The sequence below is a fragment of the Nannobrachium achirus genome, assembly GCF_963921795.1.
Source record: "Nannobrachium achirus genome assembly, chromosome: 2".
Lineage (NCBI taxonomy): Eukaryota > Metazoa > Chordata > Actinopteri > Myctophiformes > Myctophidae > Nannobrachium > Nannobrachium achirus.
In genome coordinates this window covers 73,926,388-73,952,464 of record NC_137811.1, presented here as the reverse complement: position 1 = coordinate 73,952,464, position 26,077 = coordinate 73,926,388, and the positions used below count along the sequence as shown (strand labels likewise).

At 42.3% G+C, this 26,077-nt stretch overlaps 1 protein-coding gene across 1 annotated transcript; it reads left to right on the top strand.

Annotated features, from left to right (window-relative positions):
* The first annotated feature begins 8,736 nt into the window (after positions 1-8,736).
* On the top strand, positions 8,737-26,077 carry znf576.2 (zinc finger protein 576, tandem duplicate 2). The gene is made up of 6 exons (XM_080747762.1): positions 8,737-8,934; positions 11,528-11,643; positions 17,852-17,995; positions 18,965-19,233; positions 19,954-20,125; positions 22,390-26,077. The coding sequence occupies exons 1-6, from the start codon at positions 8,787-8,789 to the stop codon at positions 22,855-22,857; spliced, it is 1,317 nt and encodes a 438-aa protein (XP_080603888.1). The 5' UTR covers positions 8,737-8,786; the 3' UTR covers positions 22,858-26,077.

Below are 26,077 nucleotides of genomic sequence, written 5' to 3'. Positions count from 1 at the left end.
CATAAAGCCTAGCAGGCTTTTCAGAAGTTAATTTAATGTTTTCCATTCAATGATTTCCTTTATCGTCATCTTGCGCTAATGCACGCAACTGTTTTCGCCAGGTTTTAAGGTCTTATTTTAGTTGTTTCTCATAAGCTCGCGACCCTCCTTGCCCAATCGGCCCCCACCGTTGTGCTGATGTTCACCGGGAAAACCGCGGTCGCGTGACATCTGCAGTTATTTCTCTTTCCCTGTTAAGCGTTATCGTAACTGCTGTGCTGACGGTGGCAAATATTTTATGCTTTAACTATTGAAAAATAGCAGATATACAAGCTTGCAGCGCGGCACCGGGTGCCGCGCTGCAAGCTTGTAGATCTGAAAAATCGTGAAAATTAGAATTTTGACCCGGCGGTCAATCACTAAAGCCTCTCCTCTCCTCCTCTCCTCCCTCCAGGCAGGAGCTTGGTGGCGACGGCTCTGAGCCTCTGAGCTTCATGTCCTTCAGGCTGGAGGTGTCTAAGACCCTGATCCTCTCCCCGAGCAGCAGCAGCAGCGCCGCTACGGACCCCCAGGACTCCGTCCCCCCTCGGCGGCCCCCTCCCCCTGCCCCCCCTCCTCCTCAGAAGGCCCACCACCAGGCGTCGGAGCGGAGCCCCCCTAACCCGGGCCCCCCGGCTCTGCAGCGGGGCAGCGGCGCGCTGCCGGACGCGGCCACGCGCTACGACGGCGCGGGCCACTGGCCGGAGCAGCTGGGGGAGGGCGAGGAGGGGGGCCGCTGCCGCTTCGGGGGCTGTGAGAGGACGTCCCGCGTCATGTGCCTCAAGTGCTGCGTGTTCCTGTGCATCTCACGACACCACAACTGCTTCCTGGGCTTCCACAGCCGAGGAGCCTCGTGAAAAAAAACTAAAAAACAACAACTCTCACTCCCGAAAACCTACCGCCGCCGACTTCGTGGGGAAAAAATGAGGTGACCAAGAGGAAAACGTGACATTTTTTGACGCCGTCCCGGTCACTTCCGCCAACCTGGAATGTGGAATTATCGTTCTCAAAGTGAAAGGGTGACGGCTCTGCTGAAAAAACAAACAAAAACAAACTGAAGCACAAGGCAGTGCTAAACGTTGGGAAGTTTGAGACGGTACAAGACAGAGACGGAATCCTAAATCATTTCTCCCTCTGGTCCAGGGGTCTTCAACAGGGGGTCTGGGACCCCTAGGGGGTCCTCAAAGTTACTGCAGGGGGTCCTCCAAATCTTTGTGTGATTTTTTCTCCTTTTTTTATATATCAACCACTTGAACCCTAGCGTCCATAATATATTCCGAGAACTGTAGCCACAAATAGCAGATCTACAAGCACACAACGCCTCACTTTGAGAGGCGTTGTGAGCTTGTAGATCGGCTATTTTCAGCAAAGAGGTTTCGTGTAGAGGGGGAAAAGAGCAGACTAAGTACAGAGTGAAAGGTCAAGTTTATTGAGTATTGACGCCGGTTCAAGTGGTTAAATATCTGAAAATTGACATGAATCCAAAATACACTGATGATTGTGCTGTCAAACAATGAAACTACATGGAATCTCTGAACAGGTTGTGGGGGGTCCCTGCTGCTTCATCTCTCTCTCAACTAAGTGGTCCCAAACGTTGAAGACCCCTGCTCTAGTCGCAGGCACCCCTGAGACGTCAAACATTAACGTTTTGCCATTTGGTCAGATCTGTCCCAAGCCAAAGGCAGCCTTGCCTTTGGCTTGCATTGGGAGTTAGTGGGAAGACTGGGAACGCCGTTGTTGTTGAAGCTAGTGGTTCCTTCACTGCACAGTTTAACCACATGAACACTTTATACTTTGGTGACCGCAGGTAGGGGTCCCCCAGGGCTCTGTACTTGAGCCTCCTCCTTTTTTTTTTTTACCCTCTACTCCAGATCTCTCCACGATCTCCAGGAGCCTCCACACACACACTCCACATCGCACATGACACAGGTGAACACATGAACACGCTCGCATGATTAACTACGTGGCTCACAACACTAAACAATGAATTCAATTCACCCTTTGTCAAGTCCCGCCCGTTTTCCCACCACTCTTCGCACCCATTGGTTGCTGTGTCTTGGTGGGACATTCGGTGGGACACTCCAGCCACTACCATTTTAATTCAGTTGCTTTGTATTGTTATTCTGTGTGTTCTATTCTAATTTAACTTGGTTTCAGTAAAATGGAGCTGCTCAGTGGCAGTATAGTGACTCAGCATGTTTTTAAATGTTTTTATTTCTCCACAAAGTATGTTTTAGCAAATTCAACATAAAAAAGGCAGAACCAGGGCGGGACAAGGCAGATAGAGCCTGCTGGTTGGTCAGTCAGGGACCAACCAGAAGGCTAACAAAGGGTGAATAGACCGTTTGTCAGCCTTCTGATTGGTCCCTGAGACTCCCTGACTGGCCAACCAGAAAAAATCATTCACTTTTTGCTATCGGGGGTGGAGTTTGTGCAGTGGAGAATGTTGCTTCAGGCTTTCAAAAACTGTCCGCACTGCGCGACACGGAGATCGGCCGGTACGGTGATAGCGACGGCAAGCGTCAAGCGATCTCGCTCATCATAACGAATAAGCTTCAACAAACTAGTTCACATGTACCTTATCAATGGTCTAAGAGTCACGATTGGGTACATATAATTTAAATGGGCAGAATTACGAAAAGCCAGCCTATTATGTGAGGAGAAACATTCTCTCTGTCCTCTTCCTAGTACCCAAGATGCAATGCGCTTCTCTTTCTATCTCTGATCCAGAGGATTAAACTAATTAAAACATTTATTTTTCGGGGGAAAACTACTGTTTTGCTATGTAATTACTGTACCTTTTTCTTCCCTTTTTATTAATATCACGTAGATGTGTTTTTTGTGGTACTTTATATAGCTGTAATGAGGCTATGAAGGGAAAAAAAATCGCATCCACTACCACTATAAAAGAATCTGCAAAGAGGATTCTGTCCCACTGGGATTAAACAAATTAAAACATATATTTTCGGGTAAATCCCCTGTTTTGCAATGTAACTACTGTACCTTTGTCTTCCCTTTTTATTAATATCACCTAGGTGTTTTTCCTTTGGTACTTTATATAGCTGTAATGAGGCTATGAAGGGGGAAAAAAATCCCATCCACTTCCACTATAAAAACAATCTGCCCAGGGTTAATGTCCCATCATAGTAACAGGGCAGAATGGGGCGGGATTTGCAAAAGGGTTTATTGACAGGGTTCCCACGGTCATGAAATTCCTGGAAATATTTTGAAATTAGAAAAAGAAGGTCCTGGAAAAAATGTATACTTCTGAAATGACAAATTAAACATTGGCCAAATTGTCAAATATTAGAGGGAGAAAGTGTGAAAATAGCCGATCTACATGCTCACAACGCCACGTTGTGAGCATGTAGATCTGCTATTTTCACAATAAAACCGTGTTATACAGAATTCCTCAGCTCTTAGTGCTCGTCAGGGTGCCGGGCTTCCCAGTTCAAATATGATTATTTCGGGGGTCACGGCCTGAAAAGGTTGAGAACCACTGGCACAAACTACCTGTCTTTGGGCATTGCGCATAGGAGTAAGCGACCTGTTATTGAGCTGAATTATTGTTATATAGTCTTGGAAATTGGGTTAAATAATTATTCAGGAAAAGTTTTTGAAAGGTTTTGGAAATTAATTGGCAAAAATGTGTGGGAACCCTGAATTGAGGAATCACTGAAAAAAACTGAAAGATGACACAGGGCTGTAAGCTAGCTGAGCGCTATTTTAGACCATTCCGGTTTGTGTATTTAAATGTTTGTCTTATTTAATGTTGATGATGAATTTAAAAAAATAACGCCATACGCCGCTAGTGGCGGGCAGTGCGCTGCGCTGCGTGCACAGAGCTCAACGCCAGTCACAGCCGTCCTGTGTCACTTTGGAACCTGCTTCAACTAACTAACGTTCACGGAAACATATTTAACTTTGCGTTTCCATTTTCCACCGTGAAGACGAAACGCAAGCGGGGGGGGAGGAGGAGGAGGAGGAGGAGGCGTTGCGTCCGCTTCGTCCCCCGTGTCTCCTTTCATCATCTTGATCATTGTGGGAGGCGATATTAGAGGGTATACGTGTGACATCATCATACCCAGATGTTATGCAGGAACGCCTACTGAGTGGCAAAAAACTACTTCTGTCCTTGACAGCCCATACATCCAAAACAGAAAAGTCCTGTCTTACTGCATTAAACGACATTAAACTCACTTTGCCACTCACTTTATGCATGCACAACACATCCCCTCTATTCTAGTCTGGCCCACGAGACTAGCCTTGCACCTCACAGCAGTATTTCTGTATTTGTTGAAGAAGAGGAGAGGAACTTGTCTGTCAACAAGTTCCGCGTGCCACTCTGGGGCTGAGCGCCATGCGTCCGTCTACACACCAGGGCATTAACGACTTGTGATTTTTGCAAGTCGACTCGACTCCGTAAAAAGTTGAGTTGAAGTCACGTTTTCACCCAGTATGGCGTCTATTTTCAAAAGAATCCTGAAAAGAAATGCCGTGTAGTTGGAACAGTTTTGAAACATTTGACACGGGTCTTGTAAGGCGAGGGGGGGTCGGACTCGGGGGTCCCTGGTGGTACAAGGTATTTTCAGATGGGGGTCCACAGCCAAATGAGGTTAATTTGGGGGTCTTTGAACCACTGCACTACACAATGAAATGTGAAGAGAATGATATGCCTAAAAGAATGTGCTGGAAAATAAGATGTAACTTAAATTGATGTTCCTGCTGTTTTTATCCTAGATGTTTTTTGTACATTCCATACTGTTTTGATGAGCTTGTATTTATCTCTGTGAATTCATTTTGTAATCTTGGTTAGGAACAAATAAATGGATTTCTTTTTATAAAAAACTAAAAACAAAACTCACAGTCATTGTCATTTTGGCTCCACTAACAATTGTTATAGTGATACGGTAAAAGAAAATGACTTGTTGTTAACGAGCCCATGTTTTTAAATGTGAAGACATACAAATAAAAAAAAGGCTCAAGTTACAACATTAACACTTTGTTAGTGTTCTCTCCTCCGTGTCATCAGCGCCCACACCCTAGGTGGGGTTGGCGAAAGGGCCTTTCTGTGTGGAGTTTGCATGTTCTCCCCGTGTCTCCTAGGGTAGGTGAGGTATACCCTCACAAAAAACTTGCAGTAATCCTGGTCTCTATACTGCCTCCCCCTGGCCAGCCGGGGCGCCTGATGGAGGGGAAAGGAGCTGGTTGGAATAACGTGTTCCTTCCACACGCTACGTCCAACCAGGGAAGCTCCCTCCGTCAGGTGATAAGAAGAGGCCTGCTCACTCACTGTTCGGGGCTCTCCCCAGGTTGGCAGAGGGAGAGCAGAGCCCAGGAATCATTATTACATGCTTAGGCAATTGGCACTGGGTGAGAAATGTGTTGCAAAATCTTGGGATAAAAACTTAATAGAAAAAAGAACACTAAAACTTTATTCAAAAACTAAACATGTACTGTAAGTAAGGGGCACTTGTGCTAAAGTGTCTGCCCACACCTTCGGAGGTTGTTGGTTCAAATCCACCATGGTGCATCTGGCTTTCTGGAATGTCTATAGACTCTATATGTAACTAACGGAGGTGATCCGAACCTCCCCACCCGGCTTCGAACCCGGGTCTCCCGCGTGAAAGTCCAATATCTTAAAGGAGTAGTTCACCCCCAAAATGACTTTTTTTCTATTGATTACTCATGCCATGGAGACTAGAGTCCAATAATATTTTTTGTTTTTTGTCGCATTGATTCCAGATGGGGACCCGTTCCGAAACGGGCCCCCATCCGGAACGAATGGGGGTAAATTTATTGTTATCACATTTTTGTCTTAGGAATGCGACAAAAAACAAAAAATATTATTGAACTCTAGTCTCCATGGCATGAGTAATCAATAGAAAAAAAGTCATTTTGGGGGTGAACTACTCCTTTAACCATTGCTTCCATATCCCTATGGAATGAGGGCAGATACTAGCCTTTTGAGGCTTCAGGCTGGGGCTGTGACTGTGACTCTCTCCGCCACACTCACCTCCCTTTGACCTCCTCCTACGGGCAGGGTTCCCACACATCTTTACCAATTAATTTCCAAAACTTTTCCAAAACTTTTCCAGAATATTTAACCAGATTTTCAGGACTATATAGCAATAATTCTGCTCAATAAACGAGTTGCTTACTCCTATGCACAATGCCCAAAGAATGCACTAAGAGTTGAGGAATTTTGTATAACCTTTTATTGTGAAAATAGCAGATCTACATGCTCACAAGAGCATGTAGATCTGCTATTTTCACAATTTCTGCCTCTAATATTTGACAATTTGGCCAATGTTTAATTTGTCATTTCAGAGGTATTAACAAAATCAATAACCAAAGACAATGCATAGCTATTTTTTCCAGGACCTTCCAGGACCCTTGATCAATTCCAAAACTTTTCCAGTAGGCCTAATGGAAAAATATTTTTCTATTAAATATTTCCAGGAATTTCATGATCGTGGGAACCCAGTACGGAAAAAGCCCAGATCCGGGTCACGGCACCAATGTAACGGAGGTGATCCGATTCCAAACCTCCCCGCCCGGCTTCGAACCCGCGTCTCCCGGGTGATTGATCTTAACCATTACTCCAAAGGGAGCCCACCTTACTGTATCCGGTCTTCTACACGCACGCGCACAACCACTCGCAGCGCCGTTTCCGTATCCGCTCCGGAGAACACAGCCCGGAAACCGGTGTTAAGTGCTTCCGGTGTGTGTGTTTTAGGTCAAAGTGTGTCCAGACTGTCCGCCGCTCAAAAGCAGCTTGGAGGAGGAGGAGGTGAGAACCGTTAGCTTGATTTAATGCTGTAAACATCTTTAAACTGCTATAAACTCACTCCTTACACACCTTTACACTGCTAGTATGACTGTTTACTGCATCGTTCTGCAGAGTTATGATCTATGTTTGCGTGAGAAGGGTTTTTTGTGGTTTTTAAATAGAAACTATCCCGTTCCTTTTTGAATTAACTGCCGTTAGCGCGCTAGCATGCTAGGCTAGGCTAGGCTAGCTAGCCTTAGCTGCCGTGCTAACGTTATGCTAGTGCTAACTAACTGGTCTCTCAGTCTGTCTGAAAATAACACAGTAATAAAGTGAATATTTAGTGTTGGTTTAACGTTACGAATGAAAACACCTTTTATTGTCACACTCCAACAGACTGGAGCTAGCATTAAGGTGTTAGCATGCGGCTAACAGGCCGTCCATGTTTGTTAGCAGTCAGTCTGCACCATAGGGTCTGCACAGACAGACAGAGAGACATCACAGACTGACTGATGTTTGTTTTAAAAACAACTGGTTAAAATACCTCCCAGCATGGGTGTATATTAGACCCAGACAGGATACCTTTTATTAACTCATATGATCACAGAATTTAACCACTTTATACTCCGTTTTATTATTAAACTACTTGATCTGTTTGTAACCTATTGACCACCCTGTTAAACTACATCATCACTGTTTAACTAGTGGCTCTCAAACATCTACTCCCTCCCTTTAACTCTCGACAGTGTACAAATGGAACCAAATGGACCCTGGTTGATTGAATAGTATTTTATTTTTTTGCAGTTTGCAGAATAAAGTACAGTTCCGTTCAAGGTGCTCTGCTAAGAGGATTTAAGCCCAAGAAAGCACTATTATGGCTTGTTTACATTGTGGTCCTTTGTACTCAATTCAAAGAAACAATTAATGGCAGACAAATATGTAATACTATGCAAAACATTGTATTAACGCATAGAAAAGAAAAAAAAGAAGACTGTGCAGTTAGATTCCATTTGGTTCCATTTATCTACAGTCAGGGTTACAGACCTGTAAAGATCGATTTAGATTTTAGAACCTTGAGAGTCCCTGGATACCACTTGAGAACCATCACTTTCTTGAAGAAGAAAACATTCACACACCTTTTCTTTATGCTGGTAAAACTGTGACGTGACAATGAATGTTGAAGTTCAGTACATTATCATGTGATGTGATGTGACAATGAATGAATGTTGAACTTGGGTGCATTTGATCATCATAGTATTAGCACGATGACTTTATTTTTCACAATGATTAATGTTCATTGTTTACCAGCCTGGGATCCTGATTGTCAGATTGCTCTGGACAGTTTGCTAGGTTCTTGTTGGTTTACCAGTGCCCCGTTCTACTTGCTTGAGACACCACACCGTCTCTCTGCATTTGATGTGTGTTAAACTAACTTGCTTATTGCAAGTCACTCTTGATAAGAGTGTCTGCTAAAGAAATACCTAAATTATGAATGATCTACAGGATCACTAATTAAACCACAATGAATACAAAGAATTCTGTATTTACCGGTATATAAACCACTGTTTTATTGAGTGGGGTCCAGGGACCCCATTAAACGCTGGCTGCCTAATGCACACCCAACTGAGGGTCCTTGACATGATAAAAAGTGATATAAATATGAATTCATGTGTTGTGCTTATATAAATATATATAGTTATCCACCTGTTTCTGTGAGAATTTACGGTAGAATTATGTGTGGGACACATCCAGAGAACCGCAGACATATAACTGCCGCATACCTTCTACGCAATGCACGATCATGGGGCGTTGGAAACGTGTGGATATAGCTATTCATCTAGTGTATGTACTATGTATGTTCTAGTGGTTGTATAAACATATACAGTTATATAACTAATTCAGAATGTGGTTGTATTGTGTATTCATTTGCAGGACAGTGACGTTTGGGTGCCAGTAGAACAGATCAGAGAGACCGCTGCTCTGTGTCCCAGCCAGGATGGACTCAGACATTTTAAACATCGAGGAGATCGTGATGGGGGGGCTGCCGGACCCCCCTCCCGTGGCGGTGCCCCCCGCCAAGCCAGCAGCCACCTTCAAGACGCCCTCCATCAACTTCAAGCCTCCCGGGTCCTCTGTCCAACCCTGTGAGTACTCCTCCTGGATTAACCCATTGAGACCTTTCGGAAGAGACTCGTCGCCAATTGCAAGATATGTAAAAGTTATTCGGGGCCATGATGATAACCTCTTCTTCCCACTACTAGAAATGTATATTGTTTGTGTTATTGTTTACAACCACAATTATTCACGTGTGGCAAGTTCGCAGTTCCACTAGTTTTACTTGTAGGCTAGTGTAGGCTTAGAAGCCTTTTCAGAAGTTAATTTAATGTTTTCCATTTAGTGATTTCCTTTATCCTCATCTAATCTTGCGCTAATGCACGCAACTGTTTTCACCATAAAGCCTAGTAGCCTTTTCAGAAGTTAATTTAATGTTTTCCATTTAATGATTCCTTTAACGTCATCTTGCGCTAATGCACACAACTGTTTTCGCCAGGTTTTAAGGTCTTATTTTAGTTATTAGTTATATATTAGTTATATATTTTAGTTTCTCATAAGCTCGCAACCCTTCTTGCCCATCTGCCCCCACCGTTGCGCACAGGTTCACCGGGAAAACTGCGGTCGCTTCAAAAATAGCAGACGCACAAGCTCACCTGGTGTCGCACTGTGAGCTTGCACAGTTGCTTTTTAATGAATAGCCAACGGAGAAATCTAAAATGTCACAGATACTTTCCCGATTTTGACGGGTTAATGAAATCATTTTCAAGACAAAAGCCATGTAAATAAAAAGAACACCTAAGCATCACAACACATGAACATATTATATTACATCCACTGTGGTTGCTCAGGAGAGCTCATTAAAGGACAACCTAGTTTTTTTTACAACAAGGTTCATATTTTAGATGGTCATTAGAGAAAAGAAAAGATGAGTGTTAAAATGTTTGCTTTCTATCATTTTAGGGATTTTAACTTTTTTGATTTGCATGCCTGCCCCCAGGTTGGGGGCAGGCATGCAAGTGGCTAAATATGTATTTTTAGACACAATAAGCCCATTCCCAAGATGCACCACAATCTATCATCATGGGCAGATCTTATGGAGGCTAGTGTAAAGTGTTCTTTGTTACCGGTAGTAACAAATAAATTGTCAGCTTATTGTGTCTAAAAAGACATTGTAGATCTAGTAAGGATGGTCCGATCAGGTTTTTTTGAACCGAGCACCGATCACAAAAGTTTGATCACCCGATACCGATCAATCACCGATCCGATCAAGTTATTATTTATATATTATTTATATTTTCTAAATGTTAATGTTTTAACTTTAATTAATTAATTCACTCATGAATTCATTTATATATTTGCCTTATAGTTATTTACCAGCATTACTATGTATTTATTATCAAAGCAGTAACTAATTATTCCTTCAGCACTGTGGAAATGAATACCCCAAAATGGCCTCAAGTGGGCATACTGAACGGCTGGTTGATCGGATGCACCGATCGGATCGGATCGGTGAATTTACCTTTTGATCTAAACCACCGATTATCGGTAACATCTCTAATATTTAGCCACTTGTACGCATGCCCCCACCCACTGAAATCAAAATACTAAAATCGCTAAAACAATAAAAAGAAGTAAATGAAAACATTTTGACACTCATCTTTTCTTTTTGCTAATTACAATCTAAAATATGAACCCTTGTTTAAAAAACAAAAACAAAGTTGTCCTTTAACATTGGGGTTATTGATCATAATAATTTAAAATAATGTATTTTTTCTTAAAACTTGCTTTGCTGGGTGGTGCATCAGTGATCATAGTTGGTAATGTATTCCATATTGTAATGGCCCTTTACATTACACATAGTGATGTTAGTTGCTGTACCAGAGTAGTATTCCCCTCTCCCGTTAGCAGTACAGGGTTCCCACAGTCATGAAATTCCTGGAAATATTTTGAAATGAGAAAAATATTTTTCCAGTACTGGAAAAGTTTTGGAATTGATCAAGGGTCCTGGAAGGTCCTGGAAAAAATAGCTATGCATTGTCTTTGGTTATTGATTCGTTAATACCTCTGAAATGACAAATTAAACATTGGCCAAACTGTCAAATATTAGAGGCAGAAATTGTGAAAATAGCCGATCTACATGCTCACAACGCCTCGCAACGCGAGGCGTTGTGAGCATGTAGAGTGGCTATTTTCACAATAGAAATGTGTTATACAAAATTCCTCAACTCTTAGTGCTCGTCAGGGTGCCGGGTCCCCAGTTAAAATGTGATTATTTCGGGGGTCACAGCCTGAAAAGGTTGAGAACCACTGGCATACACTACCTGTCTTTGGGCATTGCGCATAGGAGTAAGTGACTTGTTAATGAGCTGAATTATTGTTATATAGTCCTGGAAATTTGGTTTCATTTTCTGGAAAAGTTTTGGAAATTAATTGGTAAAAATGTGTGTGAACCCTGGCAGTAGATGTTTGGTTTCACACACTGGAATCTCTAGCGTTACGCTGCCGTGAGTTAAGATGTGTTGATCCCTCCGTCTCCCCTCTAGCGTTACGCTGCCGTGAGTTAAGATGTGTTGATCCCTCCGTCTCCCCTCTAGCGTTACGCTGCCGTGAGTTAAGATGTGTTGATCCCTCCGTCTCTCCCCTCGTCCTGAAATGTGTGGTTTTGTGTTTTCTTCTTCTCAGACCAACATGAGAACCTGCAGTGCTTTCAGTGTTTCATAACCTTCTGCAACGCCAAGGCCAAGGAGAGACACATGAAGAAGAGCCACCGGGAGGAGTACAAACAGCAGCTACAACAGGTAGGCTTCAATAGAGCAGGGGTTTTCAAAGTGGGTGACGGGGCACCCTGGGGTGCCGGGGCACCCTGGGGTGACGGGGCACCCTGGGGTGGCGTGACGGCAGTCCAGGGGTGCCGCGAGATCATTTGATAATATTTGGAATTTATTTGTACACTTGAAAAATATTTAGTATCATTTTAAACTTGAAGTACAAAGTTATTTTCAGTCAGTTCTAACCAAAATTATCTCAATGTTTTCCTCACAACATAATCGCTAGAATATGCTATACATACTGTATACATATAAGGTGCGGGGAGTGAAAATTATGAATATCGTTTCTGTCAGGCAAAAAAAACGTGTATCTCCAAGTTTCAAATGTGTGTTTTTTGGTCAAATAAAAGCCCTACTTCATCATACAACTGTGTCACACAAGTAGTGAAAATAGCAGATCTACAAGCACACAACGCCTCGCATCACGAGACGTTGTGTGCTTGTAGATCGGCTATTTTCACTATTTTAAAAATAAATATAGCTGCAAGCAGCGATAAAGTGGCCAAGGCATAAATAGCAGGAAAGCAAAAAGGCATCAAGGGAAAGCAAAGAAGAAATCAAAGAAAAACTAGAAGCAGTGTTCTTCCGAACAGGTCTCCGGCAGGTCAGGTGTTTTTTTTTTTGGCCTAGTGGTGACTCTATAATAGGCCAAAGTGAAAAGGGTACCACGTGTTATAATAGGCCAAAGTGAAAAGGGTACCACGTGTTCTTTGGCCTTTCACGGCAATCGGACGCTGCATGCGGGATTTGAGGCATTTTGTTCCAAAAATGGGTTTTGCAAAAATTGACCCGCTGGTGGCGCTATAACAGGCCAATGTGAGAAGGGTGGCATCTGTTCCTTGGCCTAGTGGGAATGTGCGTGCAGAATCTCACACAAATAGCAGGCTGCGTTTGAGACATTTTGTTCAAAAAGGAGCAATCCTGCAAACCTTGGAATTCAATGTTATCCAATTAGATAGAATATGATATTGGACAAATCCGTCATGATTACATCACTGTAGAGATACTGTGTGCCCATTTGTGTGATTATCGGATAAAATCTGAAGGAGTAATATTGAAGAATGCGTTTTCGGCCTTCTGGTGGCGCTATAAATGACAGAGACTCTGCCGATTTTACACTAATCGGCATAGTTATTGGTAAAAGCACAAATTGACCTCTACACAACATCTATGCAAAAGACTATATGCAACAGACATAAAATAGTTCCAAAGAACTCCTCAAGGTTTTAACTCAATATCTTTATTTTCCAACTTTTTCATTAGTTGTCTTGTCTTTGTTGAAGAGTTGGTCATCAGGTTGTAAACCTTCAAAACAGAGGGTTAACAACCTAGCCATTTTCAGGCATGTCTTTTAAATCACAATGTTTTTAAATAATTCAAGTAGTAAACGTCTTCAAATAAAGTTTTTAAACATTAAGTATTGTGAAGTCTGAACCCAAACCAGCACACGGAAACAGTTCTCAAGGTGAAAACGCAATAAGCGTTGTTTTATTCAATGGGGCGTTCCCCTAAAACATGAAATAAAGTTCTTCCCAAAACCGGGGCTTTTAACTCAAAATATGCTTCTTTCCAGAACTTAACAGGGGTTACATTCGAAACATATGTTTCACAGTATGCCGTTGCTTCCATTAACACATGCCATTTCTCTTCCAAGACTCAGATGCAGCTCCTAATTTGCCTACAATGGGAACAGATAGAACCACCATTAGCAATGTGGCAAAATACAGAGCAAATGTGCGACAGAGGAGAACATAGTGGAGTTTTGCTTACTGCTCGATGGAAGAGTCCCTTCGAGAGCCAGCTACACAGTGAAGCAGAGCTCGGTGGTTAAGAGCAAAAACATTTGGATTGCCTGACTCGGAGAAGCTGTGTTGCGGCCAGGTGCTGACAAATCAAACTGATTGCAACAAGCAGCCATCTTAGCTGCTGCATTCTGGGAAATGTAGTTTTTCTGAAAACCAAACTAAGCCATCAGTTAGATTCAGTTCACATGCACGCACGCACGCACGCACGCACACCCGCACACACACAGACACACACACACACACACACACACACACACACACACACACACACACACACACACACACACACACACACACACACACACACACCTGTGCCTAACCATTCTGCATTAGAGGTGGGATTTATGGCTCTTTGAAGTGAGACAGTACCATCGATCTGGCTCACTGAAAAGAGCCGTTCAAAAGACTGGCTCATTTGGCTCCTTGTATATTTATATATTTTTAAGAAGAATTTGTTTAAACATGAATCCACAAGGTGGCACCACATTCCTCTGCTGACAGTTGAGATCACAATTTAGTATTTACCCTTTTCATAAAATGTGTGTGTAAATTAAGCTACCTTGACTTTTGTTATTCATAAAACACCCAAAAAAAAAACAAGCAGGCAACAATGAACTCGCTCCTCCACTTGTTCTCTCTCTCTCTCTCTCTCTCACTCACTCACTGTACTCAGTCAGTACTCAGTGGAGTAGCAAGGAGATGTTGAATTGGGGGGAGGGGGTCTCCCCCCAAATGAACGGCTCTCTACTGCGCGAACCGGATCCCAACGTTCACTTCAAAGAGCCGTTCAAAAGATTCGATTCGTTCGCGAACGTCCCAGCTCTATTCTGCATCTAGCCTAAGGCCCAGATCATGGGAAAACCCTACTCACGTCAGGGTGGGGGGTCCCCAGTTCAAATATGATTCTTTTTGGTTTCAGTGATATTTGGACTTACCCTCTACGGTAGTTCATCATGAACATTTTACTTTGCATGTATGTTTTAGAGGCAGAAGAATAATTTGCATAAAACTTGCAATGTTGATTGAATTATTAATAAAGCATGTTTCAATTAAAAAAAAAAACGATCTGACAGATCTTTAGATATTGGTCCAAAGTTCATGTAAAAAAAGTTCTGTGCACGTGACGCGAAAGTTCCGGAATAAAAGCGGGTTTAAGTGTTTTACAAACTGCTCAAAATTGCGGAAAATCTAAGGGCGGAGCTTACTTAACAAAGACACAGATGTCTTCCGCTTGAGTCAAGGCACGCGTGTAAGCAAGTTGCATGTCTTCAAACGAAACGAGGCATGACTTATGCCCCTTTAAAGTTTGAGTTTTCAAACGCTTCGTATAGCGCCCCCCTTTGGCCAATTGGAGTAAGATTGCTTTCAGTGATATTTGGAATAACCCTCTACATATTTGCCAAATGCCATGAACGTGTCACTTTGCATGTATGATTTAGAGGCAGAAGAATAATTTGCATATAACTGCAACATTGAGTGAATTATTAAAAAATAATGTTTCGCTTTAAAGAAAATCCGCCTAAGTTCTCAGACCGTATTGGTCCAAAGTTCATGTAAAAAAAGTTTCGCGCACGTTACGCGAAAATCCCAGGAGGAGATACATTTTTACTGTTTTTCATATAATTCAAAATTGTGGGAGAGGTAAAGGTCAGAGGTCAAAAGTCAGAGCGTAAAAGTTGTTCGGCATGAGGAGACGCATACGTGTATACAGGTTTCATTGCTGTACCTGAAACAGGGCATGAGCTACACCAGTTCAAAGTTTGCACTTTCGAAGGCTTCCTACAGCGCCACCCTTTGGCCGATTGTTGCGAGCTTCGCGTTTTAGCCGTTTGGCATAGTCCTCTGCCATACTGCCATGAACGTGTCACTTTGCATGTATGATTTAGAGGCAGAAGAATAATTTGCATGAAACTGCATTATACGGTTAATTATTAAAAAATAATGTTTCGCTTTAAAGAAAATCCGGCTAAGTTTTCAGACCGTATTGGTCCAAAGTTCATGTAAAAAAAGTTTCGCGCACGTTACGCGAAAATCCCAGGAGGAGATACATTTTTACTGTTTTTCATATAATTCAAAATTGTGGGAGAGGTAAAGGTCAGAGGTCAAAAGTCAGAGCGTAAAAGTTGTTCGGCATGAGGAGACGCATAAGTGTATACAGGTTTCATTGCTGTACCTGAAACAGGGCATGAGCTACACCAGTTCAAAGTTTGCACTTTCCAAGGCTTCCTACAGCGCCACCCTTTGGCCGATTGTTGCGAGCTTCACGTTTTAGCCGTTTGGCATAGTCCTCTGCCATACCGCCGAGTTTCGTAAAAAGCGACTGCACGGTCTAGCCGCTAGAGCAAAAGTGGCGGAAGAATAATAATAATAATAGTAATGATGAAGTCCAATAACAATGAGTGGCCTTTTGCCACTTCGTGGCCTTGGCCACTAATAACACAAAAAGAGAAGGTTTTGGACATACAAGGTGTCCAGTCGACAACGACGATATAATGTAGGGATGCCTCGGATGAAAAAAATAATAATAATGGGTGCCCTTAGAAGATGCGTCTTGACCCAAGGAATCCAGGGAAAAAATAATTTTAATTTTCCGATCTACGGTTCAAGAGTTACGGGGCAAAACGTAAAGTGGGCCGTTATAGCGCCACCATGAGGCCGAGTGATGTAATTATTTTTCGATTCATTCTTAAAATCATTATGAATCTCCTCTCCGAGGTTTGAAACTGTAGCTCCTATGGTTTACGAGAGAAAAATACTTGAAAGTGATTTCTTGCATTGTCCCATTATAAGTCAATGGGGACAATTAAGCGTCGTTTTTTGCCGATTACGTCGGCATGGTAAGGCGGATCGGAACGAAAGGTAATAGAACACCATTCCCGGCCGAGCCGCACATTTTGATGTATATATTGCGCGAGTGGCGTAAATGGTGCGGCACTAGTTACGCGCCGAAGTCAGGCTACATACACACACACACACACACACACAGACAGACCCACACAGCCACGTATAGGGAGATGCACACAGCTCCAAAAAGTTTGGGAACCCCTGCAATAGAGTACAAAGAGCAGCTTCAACAGGTAGGAGGCGCCACCGCTCTTCAGTGTAATTTACAACTTAACTAATATATTTACTTCACATTGTCTCAGTGTTGAACTGACTTTGGACAGGTGGACAACTATAAACCTTTAGTTTACCTGGGTTACACCTTCAGGTCGTTAAGGTGGACAACTATAAACCTTTAGTTTACCTGGGTTACACCTTCAGGTCGTTAAGGTGGACAACTATAAACCTTTAGTTTACCTGGGTTACACCTTCAGGTCGTTAAACTTGAATGTTGTCAAACATGAAATAATGACTCCTGTAGCCAACCAGACCAACCAGGTGCATTAATCCCCCGCTAGTGTTTAAGTAGCACAAGCTCTAAAAACACAGCTTGTGGTGACAGTGCATTGAGCACGCTGCTTGCATGGTAAAGTCTGCAATAAAAGATACTGAGCATGCGACGGTGAAGTGTTTAATCCCTGGGCTCTTTGTCCTGGGTGTTCACAGCTTTCACTGAACGTTCAGTGTTTCTTTCCAGCGAGGCTTATTGCCCAGCTGAAGGGGTTTTCAAAGTGGGTGACGGGGGCACCCTGGGGTGCCGCGACGGCAGTCCAGGGGTGCCGCGAGATAATTTGATAATATTTTGAATTTATTTGGACACTTGAAGAAATATTTAGTATAATTTTAAACTTGAAGTACAAGGTTATTTTCAGTCAGTTCTAACCTAAATGGCTATTATCTCAACCTTTTCCTCGCAACATAATCACTAAAATATCGCCACTGTCAGGCAGAAACCTCTGTCGCACACAACTAGTGAAAACAGCCCACAACTAGTGAAAACAGCCGATCTACAAGTGTGCTTGTAGATCTGCTGTTTTCACAGAACTAATGTGACGTTAGGGTTGACATTAACAGAACTAATGTGATGTTAGGGTTGACATTAACAGAACTAATGTGATGTTGGGGTTGACGTTAACAGAACTAATGTGATGTTGGGGTTGACATTAACAGAACTTATGTGATGTTAGGGTTGACATTTGGGTTGACATTAACAGAACTAATGTGATGTTAGGATTGACGTTAACAGAACTAATGTGATGTTAGGGTTGACAACAGAAGTTATGTGATGTTAGGATTGACGTTAACAGAACTAATGTGATGTTAGGATTGACATTAACAGAACTAATGTGATGTTAGGGTTGACGTTAACAGAACTAATGTGATGTTAGGATTGACATTAACAGAACTAATGTGATGTTAGGATTGACATTAACAGAACTAATGTGATGTTGGGGTTGACGTTAACGGGTGTGTTGTGTTTTCCTCCCCAGGGGAACACGCTGTTCACCTGCTACGTGTGCGACCGTAGCTTCCCGTCGTCCGAGGAGCTGACGGCCCACCAGCCCACGCACAGCAAGGAGGACAAGCCCTTCAAGTGTGTCTACTGCAACGAGAGCTTCCGCATCTTCTCTGAGGTCTGTGACGGAATGAAACCTCTTATTCTACACTCCATGTTTGAATCCTGAAAAGTGACAGTTATGAGGTTTCCACCTTCAAATTTAACTTGGATTTTAACCACATGAAGCACCAGTTTACCTTTCTAGGGTGAAATTTGCCTAATCTACAAGCTCACAGCATGTCACGCTGCAGGATGTTCTGAGCTTGTAGATCGGCTACTCTCGGCCGAAGAGATTTGGTGTTGAGTGGTCGGATGGATCAATGATCAATCAGCTGATTGATTGTGTCCTGGATGGAATCAGATGAACTGACGTAGAATACTTTAATTTATTGGTATTGCAATGAAAACTCAGTTTCCCCCCCAAGGTTTGGGTTTTAACCCATTTAGGACTGAGGCCGATTCTTAACGCTGACCTTTTTTGAAAAACATTACAAAAACATTGTTGTTAAAGTACAAGAACCCAAAAAGGAGTTCCGATCTTGAAAGGTAAAAACCTCCCAAAATGGGTTCCCGTCCTAAAATGGGTTCTCATACTTATTCCATTGCGTTTTTTCCACACATAATTAGGGCTGTCACGAATATGACATTTTACATGACGATTAATTGTCACTCAAATAATTGGCGATTAACGATTTAATTGTGTATTTGTCGTTGATAATTACATTTCTGTTTGGCTTTTAGGCTTTGAAGTTGCATATGGTAGATATATACAAATACATTACTGACATATTTGACAACTTACTACTTAAAAAATAACATTGATAGTGGAAATAGCCGATCTACAAGCTCACAACGCGTCGCATCGCGACGCGTTGTGAGCTTGCTATTGTGAGCTGCTATTTCTGAAATTTTTCAACATTCACGATTATGACGATTATGACACAATAATTGCGATAATGTCAAATAATCACGATTAGACGATTATGTAATAATTGTGACAGCCCTACACATAATGACGTTTCGCCTCCTCTCTCGTCCCGGTCAGCTGACCACCCACAGAAGGCAGGTGTGTCCAGAGAGACACTTCCTGTGTAAGGACTGCAACCAGACGTTCCGGAGCCACGGCCTGCTGCGGACGCACCGTCTGGCCATGCACCCCACGCCCAGCCCCCCCGCCGCCGACACGGACCCCCACCACCCCGACAACACCCACCGCTGCAGCAAGTGTGGCCAGGGCTTCCCGGCCGAGGCACAGCTGCTGGAGCACCAGGAGAAGTACGCTGCGGGGGAGACGTGCAACGGAAACGCCATCAGGTTAGTGTTGTCAAAAATATCGATTTATCGAAAAGTATCGATTTTGAATATAGTATCGATTTTCAATATGACTTTTCCATAGTTTCAATAATATCGATAATATCGATATTATTGATAATATCGATAATATTGATCAGTTTTTACCTCTCTCGTTGGTTTACACCAACATTAATTTTATGTGTGTCCTTCCTACTTTGGCTTATTCCAAGTTATTTTAAAGGCCTATTTGTACTTAGAATGTGAAAAAAATCACAAAGGCAGGCCTTTAAAAAGTGCACTACCATCTACCTCAAGAAGTTCTGTATTTTTCTTTAAATAAAAATAAACATTTTTGCACTGAAATCGCTTTGGTTGCGTGGTATCGAAAATGGTATCGAGTATTGAAATGTTTCAAAATATCGTATCGAAGTTAGAAATCCAGTATCGTGACAAGCCTATATCAGGTACAGTGCATTGAAGGAAGCATGAGGTCAGTCCGTTGTCTCCCCAGGTTGGCAGAGGGAGAGCACGGACCCCCATCTCAAAATATTGAGATGGGACCGCACTCACGCATTATTTTGTATTGGCAAGTGCACTCAGTGCTATATACTGTATATCCGATATATAGTATATCCCAACTCACCCATGATCGCCCAATCGCTGTTCTGAGTTACTTTTCACCTTTTAACCACGTGTCCAAAACAGGGATGGATTGTTAATTAATGATCTTATTCATTCCAGGAAGCGCGGGCGGCCCCCCAAGGCGGAGGACCCCTCGGTCGCCCCCGAAAAGAAGGTGAGGAGGAAGAAGAAGGATGGGGACGCCGGCGAGGAGGCGGAGTCAGGAGCAGCAGCCCCGCCCACTGAGGTCAAGGCCAAAGTAGGAGGAGCCAAGAGAGGACGTCCTCCTAAGGTCATTATAGTTCTGTATTTATCATCTGAAGTCAAGTTCTGTATTTATCATCTATTCTAAGATCATTATAGTTCTGCCTTAACAGAGGCTTTTTGTGTTCATTTGAGTTTTAATTTAAAAAAAATGTATGTATAATATGGTGTAAGGGGAGCTCAGAAAAATAGCAGATCTAAAAGCTCACAATGCGTCATGGTGTGATGCATTGTCAGCTTTTAGATCTGCTATTTTCAAAAAAAAAGAGCTTGAAACGTGCACCGCTATAAAAAAGAATATACAGGAACACAAGATTTCATATCCACCCAAAATGTTTGTCTTATGAAATACGTATGACTGATTTGATTGAGCACTTTATTAACGTTAATACGATGATGCTAAAAGGACCTTTACAAGTGTACGGTGTGTTGTGTGTATTGACCAACATGTTGAGATTGCATGTGGTGAAAAATGAGACTGACTGAAAAGAGAGTGACAGGTTCTCCCCATAATACTGTGATGGGAACTGATGATAATACTGGACCAGACCGCAGGGTGGTATCTATCCTTGTTAGAGTGCATCTCTTACAGCATACAGTTGTGCTCGAAATGATTCAACCCCCTCTGACAAATGTGTTCATTAGTGTAACCACTGTTCCTTTGACTTAGAACTTGTCAACTCTGCTCAAAACTCTACTTTTTGGAACATTCAGTGTCTTTGCAATTGTTTTATATCCTTTTCCTTTTTTTTTTACAAAGCAATAATCTCTTCTCTGAACTTTTCTGACCCTTCCTTAAATTTAGCCATGTTTCTAACTGCTCTAATCACAGTCAACAAGTCAACACACTTCTAGTCAGGCCAGATAGCACATCTGATGCAACTATTTAAGCCCTTGATTAGTCGATTGCAGTTGATCACAGATGTTTTCAGGTATAATTAAGAGTTGAATAATTGTGGGCTCGCCTGGAAGGCGAGCACACGTATGTTATCTTCATTATTTATCTATCAGTCAGTCAGTCAGTATCCTCAAAACTTTGGCGCGATTCATCTCTTAAACGCTTACACCTTTCAACACCATTCAAATTTTTATGTGTTCAGCTTACTGAGGACACGTGTGCTTGTACTTTTGGTTTTGAAATGTTTTGTAGTATAAATATAAAAAAATAAAAATGTTTAACTTTAAGCACCCAATGCATTTCCAATGGGTTTAGTGAGTATAAATAAATGTCCCTCTCCACTCTACTGATTACACAGCTGTGATCAAGAATCAAGTCCGGGCGATGGGATGTAAATCCCATAGCCATATATCCTAGAGCCCGCAGGGACAGTCAGCCATATTAGTGGTTGTTGTTGGTTGTCAGGGAGATATCAAAACCAATGCATTTCCAAGTCAGATCCACAAACACAATAAAAGCCATGCTCCACTCCTCAGTCTGGAGTGGCCACATAGAAGAACGCCTTGGTTATAGACATAGTGGAGGACAGATGTGATCTGGGATTGTTAGCCTACAGTATATGCACTCAATATACTCCACTACAGTTGGAGTCCATTTGACAGTTGCTGGTTCCCAAACACAGAATCAAAAATGTAGATCTAGAACACATAGAATATGTACAGTACAGTAAGGTTCAGTAGAGTACAGTAAAAGTACAGTAAGGTTCAGTAGAGTAAAGTACAGTAAGGTACAGAAAGGTACAGTATAGAAAGGTACAGTAGAGTACAGTACAGTAAGGTACAGTAAAGTACAATACAGTACAGTAAGGTACAGTAGAGTACAGTAAAGTACAATAAAGTACAGTAAAGTAGAATAAAGTACAGTAAGGTACAGTGGAGTACAGTAAAGTACAGTAGAGTACAGTAAAGTACAGTATAGTAAGGTACAGTAGAGTACAGTACAGTAAGGTACAGTACGGTACAGTAGAGTACAGTAGAGTACAGTACAGTAAGGTACAGTAGAGTACAGTAAAGTACAGTAAGTTACAGTAGAATACAGTAAAGTACAGTACAGTAGAGTACAGTAAAGTACAGTAAGTTACAGTACAGTACAGTACAGTACAGTACAGTACAGTAAGGTGCAGTACAGTATAGTAAGGTACAGTACAATACTGTAAGGTACTGTACCTTACAGTACCTTAAAGTATCCTATTTGTTGGGTTGGAATCGAGCCCACACTGTTTCGAAGGAACAGTATTTCTAGTTGAAAGTGGTATTTAGCATTGAATTTGGAAAGAAACACAACAAATGTCCTCCTGGAAACGTCACTAATAACCTTTTGATCTCCTCCTAAAGGCGGCGGTGGCAGCAGCCGCGACCACCTCCTCCTCCACCCCCGAGAGCGCCGCCGACGCCACCGCGGCGGCCGACGGAGAGACGGCCGCGGCGCCCAAGAAGGCGGCGGCTCTCCGGGCGGCGCCCGTCCCCGCCCGCCTCATCCACTGTCCCGACTGCCAGGAGGGCTTCCCCGGCGCCGCCCAGCTCCGCGCCCACAAGAAGGACAAGCACCCGCCGCCCAAGAAGCCCCACCCCTGCCAGGAGTGCGAGGAGAGCTTCCTGCGCCCGGAGCAGCTGGAGGCGCACCGGGCGCGCGCCCACACCGCCGGCCGCTTCCCCTGCCCCGCCTGCGGGAAGAGCTTCGGCCGCGAGCGCACGCTCAAGGCCCACCAGCTGAGCAACCATCCTCCCGGGGAAGAGGAGAGCCAACAAGCCGACGGCGACGGCGACGACGACGACGACGACAGCCAAAACGCCAAGAGATAATTCACACGTTTTGATGTTCGGTTGTTTTTAGTTTTAGTTTTTTTTTTTTTTTTTTTTTTTTGGAACGCCGGTTCTCAATGTGGGACGGACCCACCACCCGACCAGGGAACGAGGTCTCAAATGGACCCCGTTACGGCTCGGTAACTCGGGTCCGTTAAAAGGAACCCTGACTAGTAAGCCATGTGGGCCTTAATATGTTATAATAACCCTCTTTAACCAAAATATACCATTTAAAACACTTAAAATATCTTCACTTAAAAAAGTTCATATTTTCAACCCATGTGGGAGCCATTGCAGTGTCCGTCGCAAGCAGTGATGACGTCATAGATGCTTTTTGGGTGGTCGGGCCCATAGGTTTAATATGGAACGTCAAAACAACGTTCTCTTTACAATATTTAAAACATTGTCTTGAAGCTCAGATTAACTGTAGTTAGTAGTGTGGTGCTTTTCTGTTCTATTCATATCAAGTACGATGTTTTACCATGCCTGTATTCATATTAATTCAACATTTAAAACTTGTTTACACCGCCATTTTAAATGGGCACGACCACCCAAAAATCATCTATTATGGCATCACTGCTTGCGACGGACACTGCACACATGGCTCCCCCCATGGGTTGAAAATATGAACTTTTTTCTCTCAAAGGAAGACATTTTAAGTGTTTTAAATGGTATATTTTGGTTAAAGAGGGTCATTATAACATATTAAGGCCCACATGGCTTACTAGTCAGGGTTCCTTTTAAAGGGGTCCATTTGGACCGTTGGTGGTCCCCTGGACCAGATGTTGAGAAACAATGTATGATTTGAAAGTGTTTTTTTTTTTTAGTCGGGGATCTGTTTTTGGAACCTTTTATCATTTCTCCTTTTTTATTTTGTTGTTTTGAGAATGAAACATGGCATTTTTAGCAAAGATTGTTTGATTAGGAGTTATTAGAGTATGTTTTATTATTATTATTAATAACCACAGCTTCGCCTGTTTTCCTGGTTCTGGGCTGTTTGTTATTCACATGTTGGCCGATTAACCCATTCAGAACGGGTACACATCATTGTGTATCATTATTTTATGCTTTAACTGTTGAAAAATAGCAGATATACAAGCTCACAGCGCGGCACCTTGAGAGACTACTATGTCAGTGGTTCTCATGTGAAGGACCCACAAAATGATATGTATTTGGCCACGGACCCCCCATCTCAAAATATTTAGTTCCCAGGGACCACCCAGAAGCAAAATTTGAGTACAAACGTTCGCTTTGAAAATACATATATTCAAAGATTTGCGCACATTTTCACGACTTTTTCAAAAATAGATCTACAGCCGCGCTGTGAGCTTGTATATCTGCTATTTTTCACTGGTTAAAGCATTCAATAATTCTAGGCCCTAAATAGCTTAAAAAACATCAACAAATTGACTGACTGTCGCTAAACCCCCCCCCCCCTCCTCCCCCAGCTGTTCTATACCTTTGTCGTAATCGACATTACGTTTGTATAAAAAACCCAACCCTGTTTGATTAATTCCTTCTCAATTTATTTTAGAAGTTAACGTGTGACAATGTGTGTGAAGACCTTTTACAACTTATTCTGTCATTAAATGTGTGTATTGTTTTCCCCCCCCCCCCAAAACAAGATTTTTTTTAATTCATTTTTTTTCCCCTCCCAAAAACAGATTGCGTAAAAGCAGGCAGCGTACTTCGTGTGGAAGCGATGTTCGGTGAAGTTGTATAAAAGAACAAAGAGACTCCCCGATCGCGGAGGAAAAATAGTCGACCAATAGAACTGTAAATGCTCAAACCCAAACCTTTGTCGAGTATAAAATGTATTTTGCCCACACAGAAAGAACCTCCTCGGTTTTTGGCAAGACGGGGAAAGGAAATCACTTTGTTTTTGAGGTACGCTGCCCGCTTAAGCCTAACTTTAAGCTTTGTTGTGTGAGAATATCAGACCTTTACAAGATCCCCAGCATTGTGATCTTGTAGATCTGATATTCTGGGTGTGCGACGAAGCATGAATGGGGCTTCAAGTTAAGCTATTTTAACCCATTTAGAACGAGTACACATTATTGTGTATCATTATTTTATGCTTTAACTATTGAGAAATAGCAGATATACAAGCTCACAGCGCGCTGCAAGCTTGTAGATCTGCAATTTTTGAAAAATCTTAAAAATTTGAATTTTGCCCCGATTCTATAAGTGTCTTTTGAATCCTAAGGTTTTTTGAAAAACCCTATGTTTCTATGTCAGCAATCTGGCCAGCTATCGTCAAAGAAAAGGTCCTTTTCACTTCAACTGGAGCTCAATTGGTCTGTTCTTGAGAGACTACTATGTCAGTGGTTCTCAAACTTTTTCATGTGAAGGACCCCCAAACTGATATGTATTTGGCCACGGACCCCCATCTCAAAATATCTAGTTCCAGGGACCACCCAGAAGCAAAATATGAGTTACAAACGTTTGCTTTGAAAATGCATATATTCAAAGATTTGCACACGTTTTCACGACTTTTTTTCAAAAAGTAGCAGATCTACAAGCTCGCAGCGTGTGAGCTTGTATATCTGCTATTTTTCACTGGTTAAAGCATTCAATAATTCTAGGCCCTAAACGGGTTAAGCTATTTTAAAGCTACTAGTTTTAAATACCATGTAGTGATGAGTGAGCTTGGACCGGCTCCTAGATGAAGCCTGTTGTATTATAAATATAGCTTCTGGTTCATAATAGTGGTGTATTTTTTTACATGATATGATATTTTGATTGAGTTAATTATCTAAATTAAGTTTCTTAAAAGAAATGATCTCATGATCAAAACGTTGATCGGACTGTTTTTTATTTTGTATAGTTTTTTTTAGTTTGACGCTTCATATTCAACGCAAAAGAAAAAAAACTAAACTAAAATGTTCGGCCTATCACGGACCTACAAATGTTCCAATGCAAATCTAGGATTGTTCTCTTAAAGGTTGTGTTTGCGTCTTGTGTTTTTATTTTGTTGGTATGAGTTGGAATATTAATTTTATTTTGTTGACGCCATGGAGGCCTGTAAGGAAACTGTATAACAATAACAAGTGTTCTTATTCACTGATTGGATCGTTGCTTTTTGGTTATTATTATTTTTTTCTCCTTCCTGTCTGAACACTGCAACCCTGTCATGTCAAAATAAAACCCTGTCATGTCAAAATAAAACCCCGTCATGTCAAAATAAAAGGCTCTCCTCAGGGAGATGCACAGGAACTCA